This window comes from Aspergillus nomiae, assembly GCF_001204775.2.
Source record: "Aspergillus nomiae NRRL 13137 chromosome Unknown contig00603, whole genome shotgun sequence".
In the NCBI taxonomy this organism is placed as follows: Eukaryota; Fungi; Ascomycota; class Eurotiomycetes; order Eurotiales; family Aspergillaceae; genus Aspergillus; species Aspergillus nomiae.
In genome coordinates, this window is record NW_015378658.1 from 1 (window position 1) to 14,463 (window position 14,463).

At 51.5% G+C, this 14,463-nt stretch overlaps 5 protein-coding genes across 5 annotated transcripts; 2 read left to right on the forward strand and 3 right to left on the reverse strand.

Annotated features, from left to right (window-relative positions):
• Positions 1–1,486: 1,486 nt before the first annotated feature.
• nte1 (lysophospholipase) lies at positions 1,487–6,184 on the reverse strand (the record flags this gene model as incomplete). Its single annotated transcript, XM_015556727.1, has 2 exons — positions 1,487–5,735; positions 5,817–6,184. The coding sequence occupies 2 exons, from the start codon at positions 6,182–6,184 to the stop codon at positions 1,487–1,489; spliced, it is 4,617 nt and encodes a 1,538-aa protein (XP_015401368.1).
• A 1,299-nt stretch (positions 6,185–7,483) lies between these two features.
• On the forward strand, positions 7,484–11,329 carry ANOM_011472 (putative vesicle-mediated transport protein (Imh1); the record flags this gene model as incomplete). Its single annotated transcript, XM_015556728.1, has 5 exons — positions 7,484–7,612; positions 7,727–8,144; positions 8,208–10,984; positions 11,059–11,225; positions 11,287–11,329. 5 exons carry the CDS (start codon positions 7,484–7,486, stop codon positions 11,327–11,329), a joined length of 3,534 nt encoding a protein of 1,177 aa, XP_015401369.1.
• A 238-nt stretch (positions 11,330–11,567) lies between these two features.
• On the forward strand, positions 11,568–12,254 carry ANOM_011473 (GNAT family N-acetyltransferase; the record flags this gene model as incomplete). The annotated part of the gene is made up of 2 exons (XM_015556729.1): positions 11,568–11,659; positions 11,770–12,254. Coding segments are annotated over 2 exons (549 nt in total), but the record flags the coding sequence as incomplete, so codon positions are not given.
• A 148-nt stretch (positions 12,255–12,402) lies between these two features.
• Positions 12,403–13,692, reverse strand: ANOM_011474 (NO-inducible flavohemoprotein; the record flags this gene model as incomplete). The annotated part of the gene is made up of 1 exon (XM_015556730.1): positions 12,403–13,692. The coding sequence occupies one exon, from the start codon at positions 13,690–13,692 to the stop codon at positions 12,403–12,405; it is 1,290 nt and encodes a 429-aa protein (XP_015401370.1).
• A 275-nt stretch (positions 13,693–13,967) lies between these two features.
• On the reverse strand, positions 13,968–14,417 carry ANOM_011475 (multicopper oxidase; the record flags this gene model as incomplete). Its single annotated transcript, XM_015556731.1, has 1 exon — positions 13,968–14,417. The coding sequence occupies one exon, from the start codon at positions 14,415–14,417 to the stop codon at positions 13,968–13,970; it is 450 nt and encodes a 149-aa protein (XP_015401371.1).
• Between the last annotated feature and the right edge of the window lie 46 nt (positions 14,418–14,463).

Sequence of the window (14,463 nt, forward strand, 5' to 3'; positions counted from 1 at the left end):
AAAAAAGAGTCCTAATATCCCCAGACACAGGCACTAATTAAATTCCTCCCATAGAAACGGCTTGATCCTCTCATTTCTGCATCTGTAATCGGAACACCTACACTCATAGGATCCTCTCTAGGGTTTGAAGGATCGATCTTGAAGCCCCTCGCATCCTCACAACACCTGCACATCTATGTACAATGCGAAAAATGGTATGGCCGCCTAGGGTTCCGAGGCCTCGTGCAACAACCACACTCACGCCCACAACATCCACCCACAGATACACACTGGGTGTGGCGAAACTTCCCAGCATAGAAAAGATTGTTTCGACGACTGGTATCTAGAGCGCGCTTGAAGGGCCCCTCTGGAAAAACTCTGAATGCAGACTCAACATCTCGCTCTACCTTCCAGATCTCCTGGTTGATGTCTTGAAGCTGCTTTTGAATGTTCTGCATCTTGGTTACCAGGATATCGGCACTTGATTGATTCGCTTCGAGCTGCTGGAAGAGGGTGTCATGCTGTATTTGTAGATAGGCTTCGCGTTGTATCTTGAAGCGGACGATATACGTATGTTGAAAGTATGTGAAAACAAGTTCCTAGAGTTCAGGGTTATAGCTGTGCCATTTATATTGTCTGTGTCGAAGCTGCTGGACCTTTTGTATTTTGCCTTTCTCCTCGAGCTTGTCCTCGAGACGCTCGAGGAGCGGCTCGAACCTTTTAGCGAGATAATCTTTCAGACGCATTGCTAACTAGAGGTTGGTAGATACGGAGGGTGTGTTGGAGGTATGAAGATGGTAGTGGTCAGGAGTAACCTATGCAGCGTGCAAGGTTTTCATCAGACATGTCAACCTTCCGTCATCCTTATTTGATCATGATGACCAGCGTATTCTCTTTTCTTGTTCTTGACCAGCACAGATCAGTTTCTCTTTGTGTGGTACATGAGTAGCCTGTATCTGCAATTTTGTAAATAAAGATTAGACCGCCACCGTACATGTCAGCGAGGGCAACAACACTTGAAGCCGGGAAATTAAATGGCATAACGGGGGATTGTAGATATAGTCAGGAGATGAGTCAACTACCTGTCATCCCGTTCTACCATCCCGACGTTATCAAATTGTGAAGAGAAAGTGCAAATGATATATATGCTGTTCGATGTAGGGACGATAGATACATGAATTCAGCAGCATGGGTTCCGGACTGCTGTGTTGCAGCACTGTATTAGATGAAAAGGCGCAAATGTGATATGTATAAAGACAGTGAATTAACCACTTATGATGAATGTACTATGCTGTATACTTCTATGTATTCGCCAAGTTCTATCATATCCAATGTCAATGGTGAACGCTGTTGGTATAATGCGAGGCGCTTGCTCTAGGTACAAAAATTGATGGATCCAATAGACACAAAGAAAGTTTTAAGCTGGAGACTAAATCCGGAAAACTCCATTCGCTGTTTTAAACTCGTCATTCGTAATAGAGAGCGTCGGCAATGGAGATGATGAAACTTAGATACTCGCTCGTCGAGGCGCCAAGGTACGTTGTAGCTTCTTTTTCTCTTCTGTTTCTTCCGGTAACGGCAGGGATCCTTCACTGCGGAGTTTCTCTAGATACTGCTTGCCATATGCATAGCCTACTTGGTAGATCTCATCAAACTTGCCAAAGTCGAGGGTTCCGTATGGGTCGATGGGAGGACGCATATACAGACAGCCAGGGGTGTTTTTGGCTCGTTCTAGATTGTCGATCGACGATACATATGCGAGTCGTGCTTGGATTTCGGACAGTGTAGGAGGGTTGGGGCAAGCGGAGAAGGGGTTCCAACGGTTGAGCACGGTCCAGAACCCAGACAACGAATCACCGTACCCTTGAGGCGTGTTGTCATCGATTGAGCCTACATCGACTGCAAAAATCACATCGGCTCCAAGGCCCTTCATGTAGGCCACTGTAAGGTTGTCGATGTACCCGCCATCAAGGAGCATGCTGCCTTCGTCGCAAATCGGGGGAATCAGACCGGCCAATGACATCGATGCACGCACGTAGCGCCAAGTATAACCCGACGAGTGGAATTCGGGTCGTGATTTGCTGATGTTGGTGGTGTTGCAGTAGTACTCCAGCCAGAAGTCCTCGATCTGGCTATCTCCAAAGGTCTTGAAGATTCCCCGGTTGAACTCATGGCCAGTGGTGTAAGAGGTGGTGGGATACGTGAGATCTAGCATAAACCGCCACATGCTAGCCATGCGACCAGCAAACTTCTTCGCTCGACCATACATGGGAACCACATCCGCATCCCGTGCATACAAAGCTCCAATGAATGAGCCGATAGACGTTCCGCCAATGATGTCAATAGGGATCCCGGCCTCTTCCAGTGCTTTGATGACGCCAACTTGAGCAATACCTCGAGCTCCTCCGCCACCAAGAACGAGTCCAACAGACCTGCCGCAAAGTCGGCGAGCCAGGCGATGGAAGTCGCCCTTGAACGGAGTTTGTGCCGAGTAGAGAGGTGTCTGGCGAATCCGCCGCGATGTGTATTTTTGAATTTCTGCCTGGATGACCTGAACTCGTTGTTTCAGAACGGCCCCAAGCCGTTTCGCCTGGGGATGCGAGGGCTCGGGGGTTAAACGGAAGCCCATCTGAATATGATGGTGGCCTCCGTTGATCCACATCCGATTCTTTAGCCATTGGCGCGTCAGTCCGGGAGGGCAGTACCGCTCAGAATGTAGCAACACGAGTTCTTTTCTGGCCGTTGTCTTCATTCCAAGTAGAAATCTTTCGTACTCGCCGATACTGGGCGACGACTCGGCAAGGCCAACGAGCAGAATGCAGTCAGCTTGCGTAATGCAGGTCTGCGTCCATGGGGAGTTCACGTTGGTGTCTGCGATATAAAGTACCATCCCATACTTTTCCTCGAGGTCGGCCAAATACTGGGACAACTTCAATTTCCCCATCTTACTGAAAGCATGTCGTCCGAGATGGTTCAGGATCGCCGCTTGGTTGAGGGAGGTAACACCATTCGTCACGCCGATCTGGTGAAGTGCGTTCTGCAAGCGATGGCCAAATTCTACCACGGGGACTCCAGCCGTTACGGGGAGTATACCAACGGTTCGAAGATTTACCACAGAGGAGGCGGTCTTGACGCTGCCAGCGTTGACATGCTCACCTCCCTTTTCGGACATGGGAAGTTCAACGAGATCTCGCATCCGCTGAGCAATGAGCTTCGAGACCTGGATAGTAATTCCCGGGTGCTCCTGCGCAAGACTATTGAAAAGGGATCGTGGGAATTTAGCTAGCTCGGTGTCCCGAATGGCGTGTAGAGTCGCCGGGCGTGTCGACTCTGTCATGACCTCTAGCTCCCCTACGCTTTCTCCCTGGCCATACTCGCCAACGACTGTGATCTTGCCATCTGTACCTTCGAGAACAGACCGTAGACGCCCGTTTAAGACAAGATAGATTGCATCACTCTCGTCCCCCTGATGATAAATGACTTGGCCCGCATTCACTTGCACCCATTCTAAAGCGAAGTCGATGTGAAGGAGCAAGCGAGGAAGAAGGCTTGTCAATCGCTTTGCCAGGGTTAAAAGTGCAATAGGGTAGCGCTCGGCGATCCTCTCCAAGGACGACCTTGGAAGGAACCCGACATACACATCTGTTTTCGCCACCACATCCGTATAGGACCTGTAAGATGCAACGGATCCGACGTATCCTTGAATGCCACCAGGCTTGATAAGATAGAGTGACTTCCGCGACTGCTTTTTCCGCTTATTATCGTTTGTGCCACTCGTCATAACTGATGCACGAGAGGAGCTGGTCGTCGTCCGCTTCAGAGTCGGAAAGAATTCCTCGTGTGGCGGCCCATATGCCGGTCTCGAACCGCCCACAAGATCATCTCCTTTGTCAGATACAGGGATACCTACATCTAGGAATCCGTCGATCACATAGTAGAGGCCTGGATGGCGTTCCCCTTGCTCCACCAGAACTGAACCCTGGGGGAAATAGACGATCTCAATGTCGTTTCGAAGTTCTTCTCGCAAATTGATGATAGGCGACGTCCCACCAGCGCTGGTCATGGACATTGACATCATTGATTCCGTCTCACCATCCGCCGAACCATCGTAAGGGTCGATGAAGCCGAATGCATTGTTAGTGAACACAGCCTTTTGCCGCCGAGAATCGTATGAAAGAAGCTTTGGGGATATGTCCCCAGAGGTGTGGCTGCTCTTACGTAAGACATCACGAGTGCTGCTGGTAAGTCCGATGCCATTCATGATGCAGTCCAGGATGGATTCTCTGAACAGGGCATCCTCGTCAACAGAGTCCTTCTTTCGGTGGAAAGGCGAGCTGTGCATAACGGGAGCCATAAAAGGAGGGTTCTCTTTATCTGTTAATGGGCTGAGCAGTTTAGGAGCTAAATGTTCGTATCGAGGGCCAAACCGGGAGAGTTGAATGGTAGACAACAGATCCCCGGGGCTCGGCCCTGCCGACTCGCGGTCACCGGGGATATCCTCTGGGCTGGCCATGGTCAATGGTCGCTTCGGTTGCGCTGCCATCTTTGCATGGAGAACCGCTTCTTTCCTCAGGAAGCTACTGGACCGGCGTCTTCTGCCAGCAGAAGGATTGTGGAGTGCAATGCCCTTGATGATCTCTTCCGGGCCCAGGCGGTCTCGCTCTTTGATAAATTTGTCCTTGAGGCGATCCAACGCCGCTCCACGCATTTCGTTGGGCAGGTCCTGAGTCGTGAACTTGGTCATCTGTTTTTCAATGCCCAGCACATCATTGTTGAGACCTAGATAAGAATGTGCCGTGGCAAACGTTACTCTTTGGAGTCGTGTCAGGATCACCTGGACAATATGGGCGGTCGCTTTCGGATATACTCTCGTCAGGCGGCGAAAGGCGCTGGCCGGGATGATAGCAATGGTCGTGTCCACCATGGCTCGAGCCACAATATCCGGATGGACTGACTTGCGCCGTCTCTTGCCCGGGTGGTTCCGTGGTTCCAAGTTAGGTTCATGGTTGGGCATAGCATGGCCTTCTCCTAGGTTTAGGGGCGGGACGGACGGCAGAAGTTCCCCATTACTGTTGCTTATATGGGCGACAGAGTCACCATGATCTCTAATAAAATTAGAACGAGGGCTGTCCTCCAAGCCGTGAGGACTCGCCGGGAACGAGTCAGATACCCGAGCAATAGTGCTAGGGCCTACGCTGGATGCACTAGAAGACGAGCCTTCGCTGGCTCGTAGTTGAATATCCTCGGTGAACAAGGACAGGATGGAGAACAAGGACGACATCGAGGCGCCGTTTTTGACTTCCGTAAGAAGTTGGTAACCTTGCTTTCCGTCCATATGATGATCGTCCTCATCAGAAGACTCTGCCCCCATGCGGGTTGAACAATCGTCTACGTTTGATTTCCCGTCGCGCATGGACTTGACGAATATCTGGACCAAACCATCAACTACTAGACAGAAGCCTTTCTCTTCCTCCAGCATCAAGGTTTCCCCCGCAATCAGCTTCCTCGTTTGCATGGTTCGAGTCAATTCATGGAATACAGGGCGTTCCAGATAACCAAAGACCTTGATGGCGCTTAAGAATTCGTCAAGGTAATTGGCCAGGCCCGGTTTGGAATCCCCTTCCTGGACATCGGGGAAGAGATCGAGATCGGGTTCTTTGCGTTGGGGCTCCGGAGGTAGACGACTATACATATTCAAGAACCGGTAACGAATGAACCAACTGATGGTCGATACGATCGCCAGCGCGATTAACAAGCTATGGGTCAATTGAAACATTGTGTTAGCGTTTCACTGCGCGATCGACAGAGTGTCCCATTGCACGGGGTCGGAAGCTTACAGGGTGGTGAAATTCATAGTGAAGGTCAAACTCATTGAAAAGAGCGTGAATAGCCATGTGGGCAGCGTGATAGTTGCAAACGTTATCACCCAGTATAGGATGCTTGGGATAACCTGGAAAAAGAAGGAAAACACCCATCCGATCCACCCCACCATGGTTGAAGGCGTAGGAGGGGATAACGGCGGGGGTGGAATAAGAGAATTTGTAAAGGTCGAAGGCACGGAAAAGCTGGCGGCTATAGCGGGAGCAGATAGGGCGAGGGACGAAGCAGTGTAGGTTGAGGAGGGTGAGGGAGATGCATGAAGAGGGCTTAGACTTGAATCGAGAGACGCAGACGAGGCCGCGAGGGGACCACCGTCGGCGGCCATGGTTGTTATTGCGTAGAATGGGATTGGGCTGGAAACACGTTGTTGGATGGAGACTTAAGCCGCTAAACTAGCTTAAGGAAAGCAACTAAAAGGCCCCAGTGGAAATCAAGGAACGCAAAAGAATTCGAGGTCTCCGCCACCCATGAAACCGTCCATCCAGCAAAAAGATGCGATGACGACAGAGGGTAAGTTCCAGTATGCGAGATTCAATGATTGATTAGCTTTCGCTCAGGGACTCCGATGCGAGTAATGTCGCCAACCACCCCCCTACTCACGAGCCACAACGTGCTCTCAGATGCCCAGTTGGCTGGATCGTGAAGAATGAGAGTGGTCCCTTTTGAGTTTCAAACGGGGTTGGTTTCGTAGGATCAACTCGGAAAGCGGAGAAAGAGAGCAGTACGAATTCAGTTTAGGTCGATCACGGGAGTCCGCGCCTGGGTCATTGGACTTGCTCTCTTTTTGGACTTGGGGATATACACAATAGAACTTGGAACAAATCAGAAGGATAGAGAAAACTCAAAGTGGCAGTAAACGAACGTGCCAGAAGAGGATGTTGATCCATCATGTGAATGATCCATTTCTGTTACGTTTGGCATATAAACCTGGCAAAGGCCGAGACTGAGGATGTGCCTGACTGTGGATGCACTTCTGACGGATCCACCTGCAAATTTTCCCGTAACCTAAAATGGCAAGCACTAAAACTGCGACTGTGACTGGAAGTAAACCCGTTTAATTAAAAAATTAAAAATAAAGAAAAGTGAGGTCGACGTCATACCGCGGCAGAACAGGGTGGATATGGATTTGTTATGCTTCGGGTTAGTCAGCAATGCGGTTATGCACAAGCGCTTGGCAGCCTGAGGCGCATTATCTCAATAGACTACCTGTATATATCATGTGATGGTGACCAGAGCACTGACTATGGCCATTCTTTCCTGCTATTTTCCTTCTTTTTACTTCCTAGATTGGGCCAGCTGGTTCGTTTCCAATATTGATCCTTTTCTATACCTGCAATTGCCGATGATTAACCTGTTGAGGAGAAAAGGGAAGCCAAACGGGTCAATTGCCGGGCGATAGTCTAAATTACAAATGGATCAAAATATAGTGAATTCCAAAGTAGAATCTAGAGCTACTCATCCAGGGAGTATCATCTTGACACCCTCACATTAAACGGTCAACGACAAAGTATTAGTATTGTATTCATTTTATTCTTTTTTTCTGCCAGTCTTGGCGGCCCAATCAAGTCAACTCAGCAGCACATCCCGCTGACAACGAAACACCACCGCCTAGTCCATCTGTCCTATGCCCCCTTCCACTCTTTACCTTCTCCTTCTTACTTTAATAACTGCTTCTCGTCTCTTTCTCGTCTGTTTCTATCTTATTGATCAAGCTGTGGCCCTGGCTCACAGGCCCGCCACGGTCATGTTTCAGGTACAGTATTTCCGGATCCATTTATTTATGGAACTCCTTCGGGGGTTAGCCTCACGTGTCGAACAAATTCCCCGGATTTGATATGTTAACGCTCGATTTGATCGCAACTCACAGCGTATCCGCGACGCGATCGACTCCCGCATCGCAGAGGAGCAAGCCCGGCAGAAGTCTGCTCAGGACTCCCTCGCCCGCTCCAACTCCGCTCGTCGTCCCACTCGCAATGTATCCCCGAGCAGACGAACTACCCGCCCCCGACGGAACACCGGCACCCCCGTCCGTGGACCGGATCCCAACGAATTCGAGCCCGAGTTCGCCATTGGAGAGGATGAAGGCTCGAGCAGATCAGCCACCCCCCGCTTGGAGACCGCAGGCTCAGAGGAAAATGCTGAGGAGAGCAAACCACCGGCGGAGGAGTCGTCCGCCGGCAAGGAGAATACAAATGCCCCAGAGACAAACCAATCTTCTTCGGAGCTGCCGCCTGAGGTCAGGGTAAAGCTGCGGAGATTGGGCAAGCTGGAATCTCGGTATCAGGGTATGTACTGAGTCGATACCACGGGGACTTGGGCCATGGCGCTAACTGTTGTGTGATTTGTAGAGCTCTTGAAAGCTTATCGGATGGCCCACTCGCGTGTCCTATCTATCGAACCTTTCGAAGCGGCTTTGCGTGAGAACACCCCGTTGGCTTCTATTAGCGATCCGAAGGCGTTGACAGAATACCTCAACCAAATCTCATTAAAAAGCGACATGGTTCTGGAGGAGCTGAAGCGGGTGTCCACAGAGAGAGATGACTACAAGAAGAAAATGGAGGAAGCTCAGAAGGCCACAAAAGCAGCATACGATGAGGTCACTAATCTGAAGGAGAATAAAAAGGAAGAGGATGCCTCGACAATAAGCGATAAAACGATCGTTGATAGCTCTACCTTGAATGATAAATCTTCCACCACTTCGAAGCAGGATTCTGCCAAGGAGGAAAGCGAAGAGTTTTTCTCTTTTGATAACGAGATCCCACGCCTGGAGACCGAGTTGAAAGAAAAACAGGAAGAGATCGAAACGCTCAAGTCTCAGGCAGACAACCTCAAACGGGACCTCTCGGTGGCAAGGGAGTCAACAGAGGGGATGGTGCACAATTTGGAGACCGCGACCCGAGAGCTGGTGGAGCTGCGTGATATCAAGGATAAACAGGATTCGGAGATTGAGAAGCTCAAGGCTTCGAAGCAGGAAGAGATCGAGGCGCTCACGGCGAAGCTGGCAACGTCCGAGACCACCATCGAGAACGCTCAAAATGAGGTTGAAAAACTGAAGGTGGAGCTGAAGCAGAAAACAGATGAAATTGAGCAGCTTCAGTCGCAACCTGTGAAGCCCGAGGATGCTGAGGAGCAGGCGGAACTTTCAGCAAAACTAGACAAAGCCAAACAAGAAAAGGAAGCCAATGAGAAGCGGCTCGGTGTTCTCCAGAACCTTGTGGATAACCTTCGTTCCCAGCTCAAGGATATGGAAGACACGATGACAAGCCTCAAGGCGGATATGAGCCGAAAGGAGGAGCTGCAGAATATTGTTGATTTCCTTGACAACAACCTGAAAGACAACACGGCATGGAAGCAAGCCAAGGAACAAGTTGCGGGTGGAAAGCAAGCCAGTTTCGAGGAGCTCCGGGACAGTCTGGCGCCTGCGAAGAACGGTACCGAGGTGAAGAATGAGACACCCGAACCCAAACCCCAACCGACCAACTCCACCGGTGCCACGGGAGCTTCTAAAAAGAAGAACAAGAAGAAGAAGAAAGGTGGCAAGAGTGGCGGTGATGACACGAGCAAAACTGCAAGTGCTCCAGCTGCCGAAGAGACGCAGACACCGGTAGCCGAGCCAGACCAGAAATCGTCGAACACGAATGAGCTCGAGCAGAAAATCGAATCTTTGACGCGCCAAGTGGAAGAAAAAGACGCAGCCATCGATCGCCTCAGCTCGAAGCTCAAAGGGGAGGAGGGCCTGAAAGAGGAGATAGAATCTCTTCGGGATGACTTGCTTAATCTTGGACAAGATCACGTCGAGTCAAAAGATAAACTCAAAGTGTTGACTGCCGAAAAGAAAGCTCTGGAAGAGACAATCGTCAAACTGGAGAAAGAGCTGGTTGACTTGCGCACGAGCACTGCGACTAAGGATGCCGACTCTGAAAAGGTGCACAATGGACTGAAGGAAGAATATGAAAACCTCAAGGTCAAACTTACTACCCTAGAAACCGAGCTATCTGCTGCCCAACAGTTAGCTTCTACCCGATTCAAGGACCTTACCGACTTGCGAGAGACCCTCCAGAAGCTGCAGCCTGAGCTGAAGAAACTGCGAGCTGAATCTACTGAGCTCAAGTCAACCAAAGAGACTTTGACTACTAAGACCGCCGAATTGAGGACTCTTGAGGGCAAGCAAGAGGATTTGCGTGCTGAGTTGAAGAGCCTCAAGACGACGATATCGGAACGAGAGTCAGAAGTGAAGACGCTCAACCAGAAGATCAGACAAGAAACGGACAATCGTTTGAAGGCTGAAGAGAGACTGACCGTCGCTCAATCAGATCTACGCTACTCGGAGAGCAAGAAGCAAGAAGCTCTGGAAGCGAAGGAGCGGATTTCCAACGACCTGTCTAAGGCCCAGGAAGACTTGAAGGCCACCCGGACTCAGCTACGCGAAGCTCAGAACCAAGTTACGCAGGTGAACAAGGACCTTGAGGGTCTGCGGGAGGAAATCCAGTTGAAGACCGCTCAGCACGCTAGCGCGCAGAGTCTGATGAATAGCATGCGCGACCAGGGCGCCGAGATCGGAATGCAGATGAAAGAGGCGCGCGAACGCTGCGAGAGTCTGGAAGAGGAACTGGCGGATGCTCATCGGTTGCTGACGGAAAGGACCCGTGAGGGAGAAACTATGCGGCGGCTCTTGAATGACATCGAAGGCCGCACCGAATCTAAAGTTCGCGATTTCAAGGAGCGGATGGAGGCAGCCATTGAGGAGAGAGACCGTGCTGAAGATGAGGCTAGTGCTCAGGGCCGCCGTCGGGCGCGGGAGCTGGAGGAGCTGAAGAACAAGGTCCGAGACGCCGAAAAGGCACTGCGCAGCGCCGAGGAGGACAAAGAGGAGCTCGAGATGTCGCAGAAGGATTGGAAGCGCAGACGGGACCAACTGGAGGAGCAGGCCGAGCGGTCGACGCAGGAACTCAATGATGTGCGACAGGCAATGGCACGTTTGCGCGATTCGCTGGATGAAAGTGAGAAACAAGTCCGAGACCTAGAGAAAGAAAAGGCAGAACTCCGTCGGTCGGTTGAAGAAACCAGCGCGCGACTGGACAAGTTGCGCCGGTCCAACAAGGCTCTATCGGAAGAGGCTCGTTTGGTACGAATCCCCAGTCATCGCGGTCTTCAATCGACTCTGGGTCCCGCAGGGCAATCACTTCGCCGGTGCCCAAGGGCCGCAGCCCATCCGTTCAGGGGAGCGACACGCCCACAGGAGGAGCAAATGCGCCTATTGATTATATTTATTTGAAGAACGTTCTCCTCCAGTTCTTGGAACAGAAAGACAAAAGTTACCAGAAGCAGCTCATCCCAGTTTTGGGCATGCTGCTTCATTTTGATCGGTATGTCTGAATTTCCTTCCAATACTACGTTGATATGCTATGTGATACTAATCCAGAACAGGACGGACGAACAAAAGTGGATGTCAGCCATCATGTCTCGATAGACTTCTTAATTCTAAGGTTATGATATTTCGAGATATGACTTAGGTACTGTATTATAATATTTTATTGGTACATAGTAAGATCATATTTCTTCCATCTATTTACTTCTTTCTTCTTTCTTATCCTCTGTGGTGCAAAAGCAAGTGGATCATGTCAATCATAAGGCGTGGCACTAAAAAGCGAGGGCTAGTGGGTCTGCTCCAAATACTTAAACTGTGGGGTTCCTTCGACGCTTCCGAGTCACAAATTTGACGACATCTCTTGACAATTGACAAGACCAACATTAGCCACCATGTCTGACCAACCGACCATTAGACTCGCGACGCCCGAAGGTGAGTGCCAGACGTGGTCAACATCATGGCTAAATGCCGCTGTCCGCCCAGTTTCCGCCCCGCATAAATCTGCCATGAAAATGCCAGACTAACTCTGGCCTGGCGTCCAGACGTCCCCCTAATCCTCCAGTTCATCCGCGAACTGGCCGACTACGAAAAGGCCCTTCATGAAGTAGAGGCCACCAACGAATCCCTCCTGGAAACTCTCTCCTTCCCCGACAGCCCTCCCAAGCGGGGCTCCGTATATACCGCGCTCATCACTCCCCCTGCTACCCCGGACAATGCCACCCCCACCCCCGTGGGCATGGCCTTATACTTCTATAACTACTCGACTTGGCGCTCGGCGCCGGGTATCTACCTGGAAGATCTCTACGTGCAGCCCGTGGCTCGTGGTAGGGGATATGGGTTCAAGCTGTTGAGGTATTTGGCGGCTAAGGTGCTGGAGGTCAATGGACGCCGGCTGGAGTGGAGTGTGCTCAAGTGGAACGAGCCCAGCATCAAGTTCTACGAGCAGATTGGGGCAAAGGGTATGGAGGATTGGATGAAGATGATGGTGGACGGCGATGCCTTGACCAAGCTGGCAGGGGGGCTGTGATACAAAAATTAAACTATTAATGATATTCGCGGCACATAACATGGAAAAACACATAATTGAAATACAGAGAACATAATGCTCATACGAACCAAGCTGTACACTTCTTTCCCTCATGGCTTCTACTCTAAGAAGCGCTCTCCCATCCTCTCTATTCAGCCGGGGAACCAAACACTTCCATATGAATCCGGTCCTCCTGCACACCCATATCTTTCAAAGATTTACTCTGCGCATTCATGAACAGCTTCGGCCCACAGATATAGTAATCCGCATCCGGGAGGACGACCTGATCCTTAATCTTGTGGAGATCCGCCCTGCCTGTGAAGTCATAGTCGACGCCCTGCGTGTCCCCTTGATCAACCTCTTCATAAAACACCGCACGATGAACCTGTGGATTCTCAGAGATGATCTTCGCCAAGCGGTCCTTCATTGCATGCACGCGCCCATTCCGCACCGCATGAATGAAGACCACGCGCCTCGACCCTCCCTGATCCACAACAGTCTTCAACATGGACATCATCGGCGTCAGCCCAACCCCACCACTAATCAGCACGACCGGCGTAGTCGCATTAACATCCAACACGAAATCCCCAAACGGCATACTAACATCCAGCTCCGCACCCACCGGCAAGCCCTCATGCAGCACATTCGAAATGCGTCCGGCCGGTTTGGGTCCCAGCGCAGACTCCCTCTTCACCGAGATCTGGAAGTACTCTCCATTCGGCACATCCGACAAGCTATACTGCCGGGGTTGGTAGACCCCCAACTCCGGGACGAAGCACTTCACGCTGACGAACTGCCCGGGCTTATACGCCGGCAGCGCAGCCTTATCGATCGGCGTGAGGTAGAATGAGATGATCTCCTCGCCTTCATGGACCTTCTTCGAGATGAAGAACTTCCGCCACCCCTTCCACCCGCCCGGCGTTGCTTCCGCCTGCCGGTACAGCTCGCTTTCAAAGCCAATGAAGTACCCCGCCAGTTCCCCGTAGGCGGCTTTCCAGGCATCGAGAACCTGGTCGTCCACCGCGTCGCCTAGCACCTCTTTGATGGCGGCCAGAAGGCCCTCCCCGACAACCGGGTATTGGTCCGCCGTGATCCCCAGACTGGCGTGTTTATGGCCGATGCGCGAAATGGCCGTTTTCAGGGCCTCCGGGTGCTCGATGTTGGTGGCGTACGCCCAGACGGAGTGGGCGAGGGCGGCGGGTTGTTCGCCTGTGGCTTGGTGGGCGGTGTTGAAGATGTTCTTGAGCTCGGGGTGTTGCTGGAGGAGCCGCTGGTAGAAGAGAGTGGTGATTGCGACGCCGTGGGATTCCAGTGCAGGGATCGTGGACTTGACGATTTGGATTTGCTGGGGGGTGAGCTTGTGTCTGGAAGTGGTTGTTGTGAAGCCTCTGGCCAGGGGCAGGGCCAGGCGGGGGAGGACGAGTCTTGGGATGAACATTGTTTTGGATAGCATTGGTATAAGCAGTTTTGAATTACATGTTTGGATATCAGGATTGGCTCTGGAAAGGGCGGTTCTTTTAACCATGTGCTTTCTCCGCGGAATTGACTTTTGATGCGACTTAATTAGGGTTTGAGTTTACTGGTGACGTGGTGACGTGACCCAGATGTCACCCAATCCTTCTCCTATTGGAACTTATTACATTAGCTATAATATGATTGGAGATGTCACTGCCATGCATATATCCTGGACGCCGGCTACTATGCAATCCCAATTCAAGGGTGGAGCTTACAACCCTCACAGGGCTGCGGCGGCAGCGCACTATAGTACAACGACGGCCTCGGCTCCCCCGAAACATTCAAAAACCCCTTGGCGCCCTTCTCCAGACGAAAAATGGCATGATCCACTATGGTGTACGTCCCCGGGACGACCATCTTCATATCCACAATAGTCGACCCGCCCGCGGGCACACTAACCGTCTGCACGCACTGCGCCGGCGGACTCAGCACATCCGAATCGCGATACACCTTACTGAAACAGGTGCCGATGACATGAAACGAGCTGGTGAAATTCGGGCCCCCGTTGCCGAAGAAGATGCGAACGGTATCGTCGAGCGAAGCCTTGAGCGGCTTCTCGGTGAGGGCCGCCTCGCTGCCGTTGAACACCACCACGTCGGCGGCTTCGCGCAGCGCATGCGGCCACGAGAACTCGACCGTCGATGACATCTGTCCGTCGTCGTCGGCTTCGGGCGCTCGTGGTAGAACTCGCTTT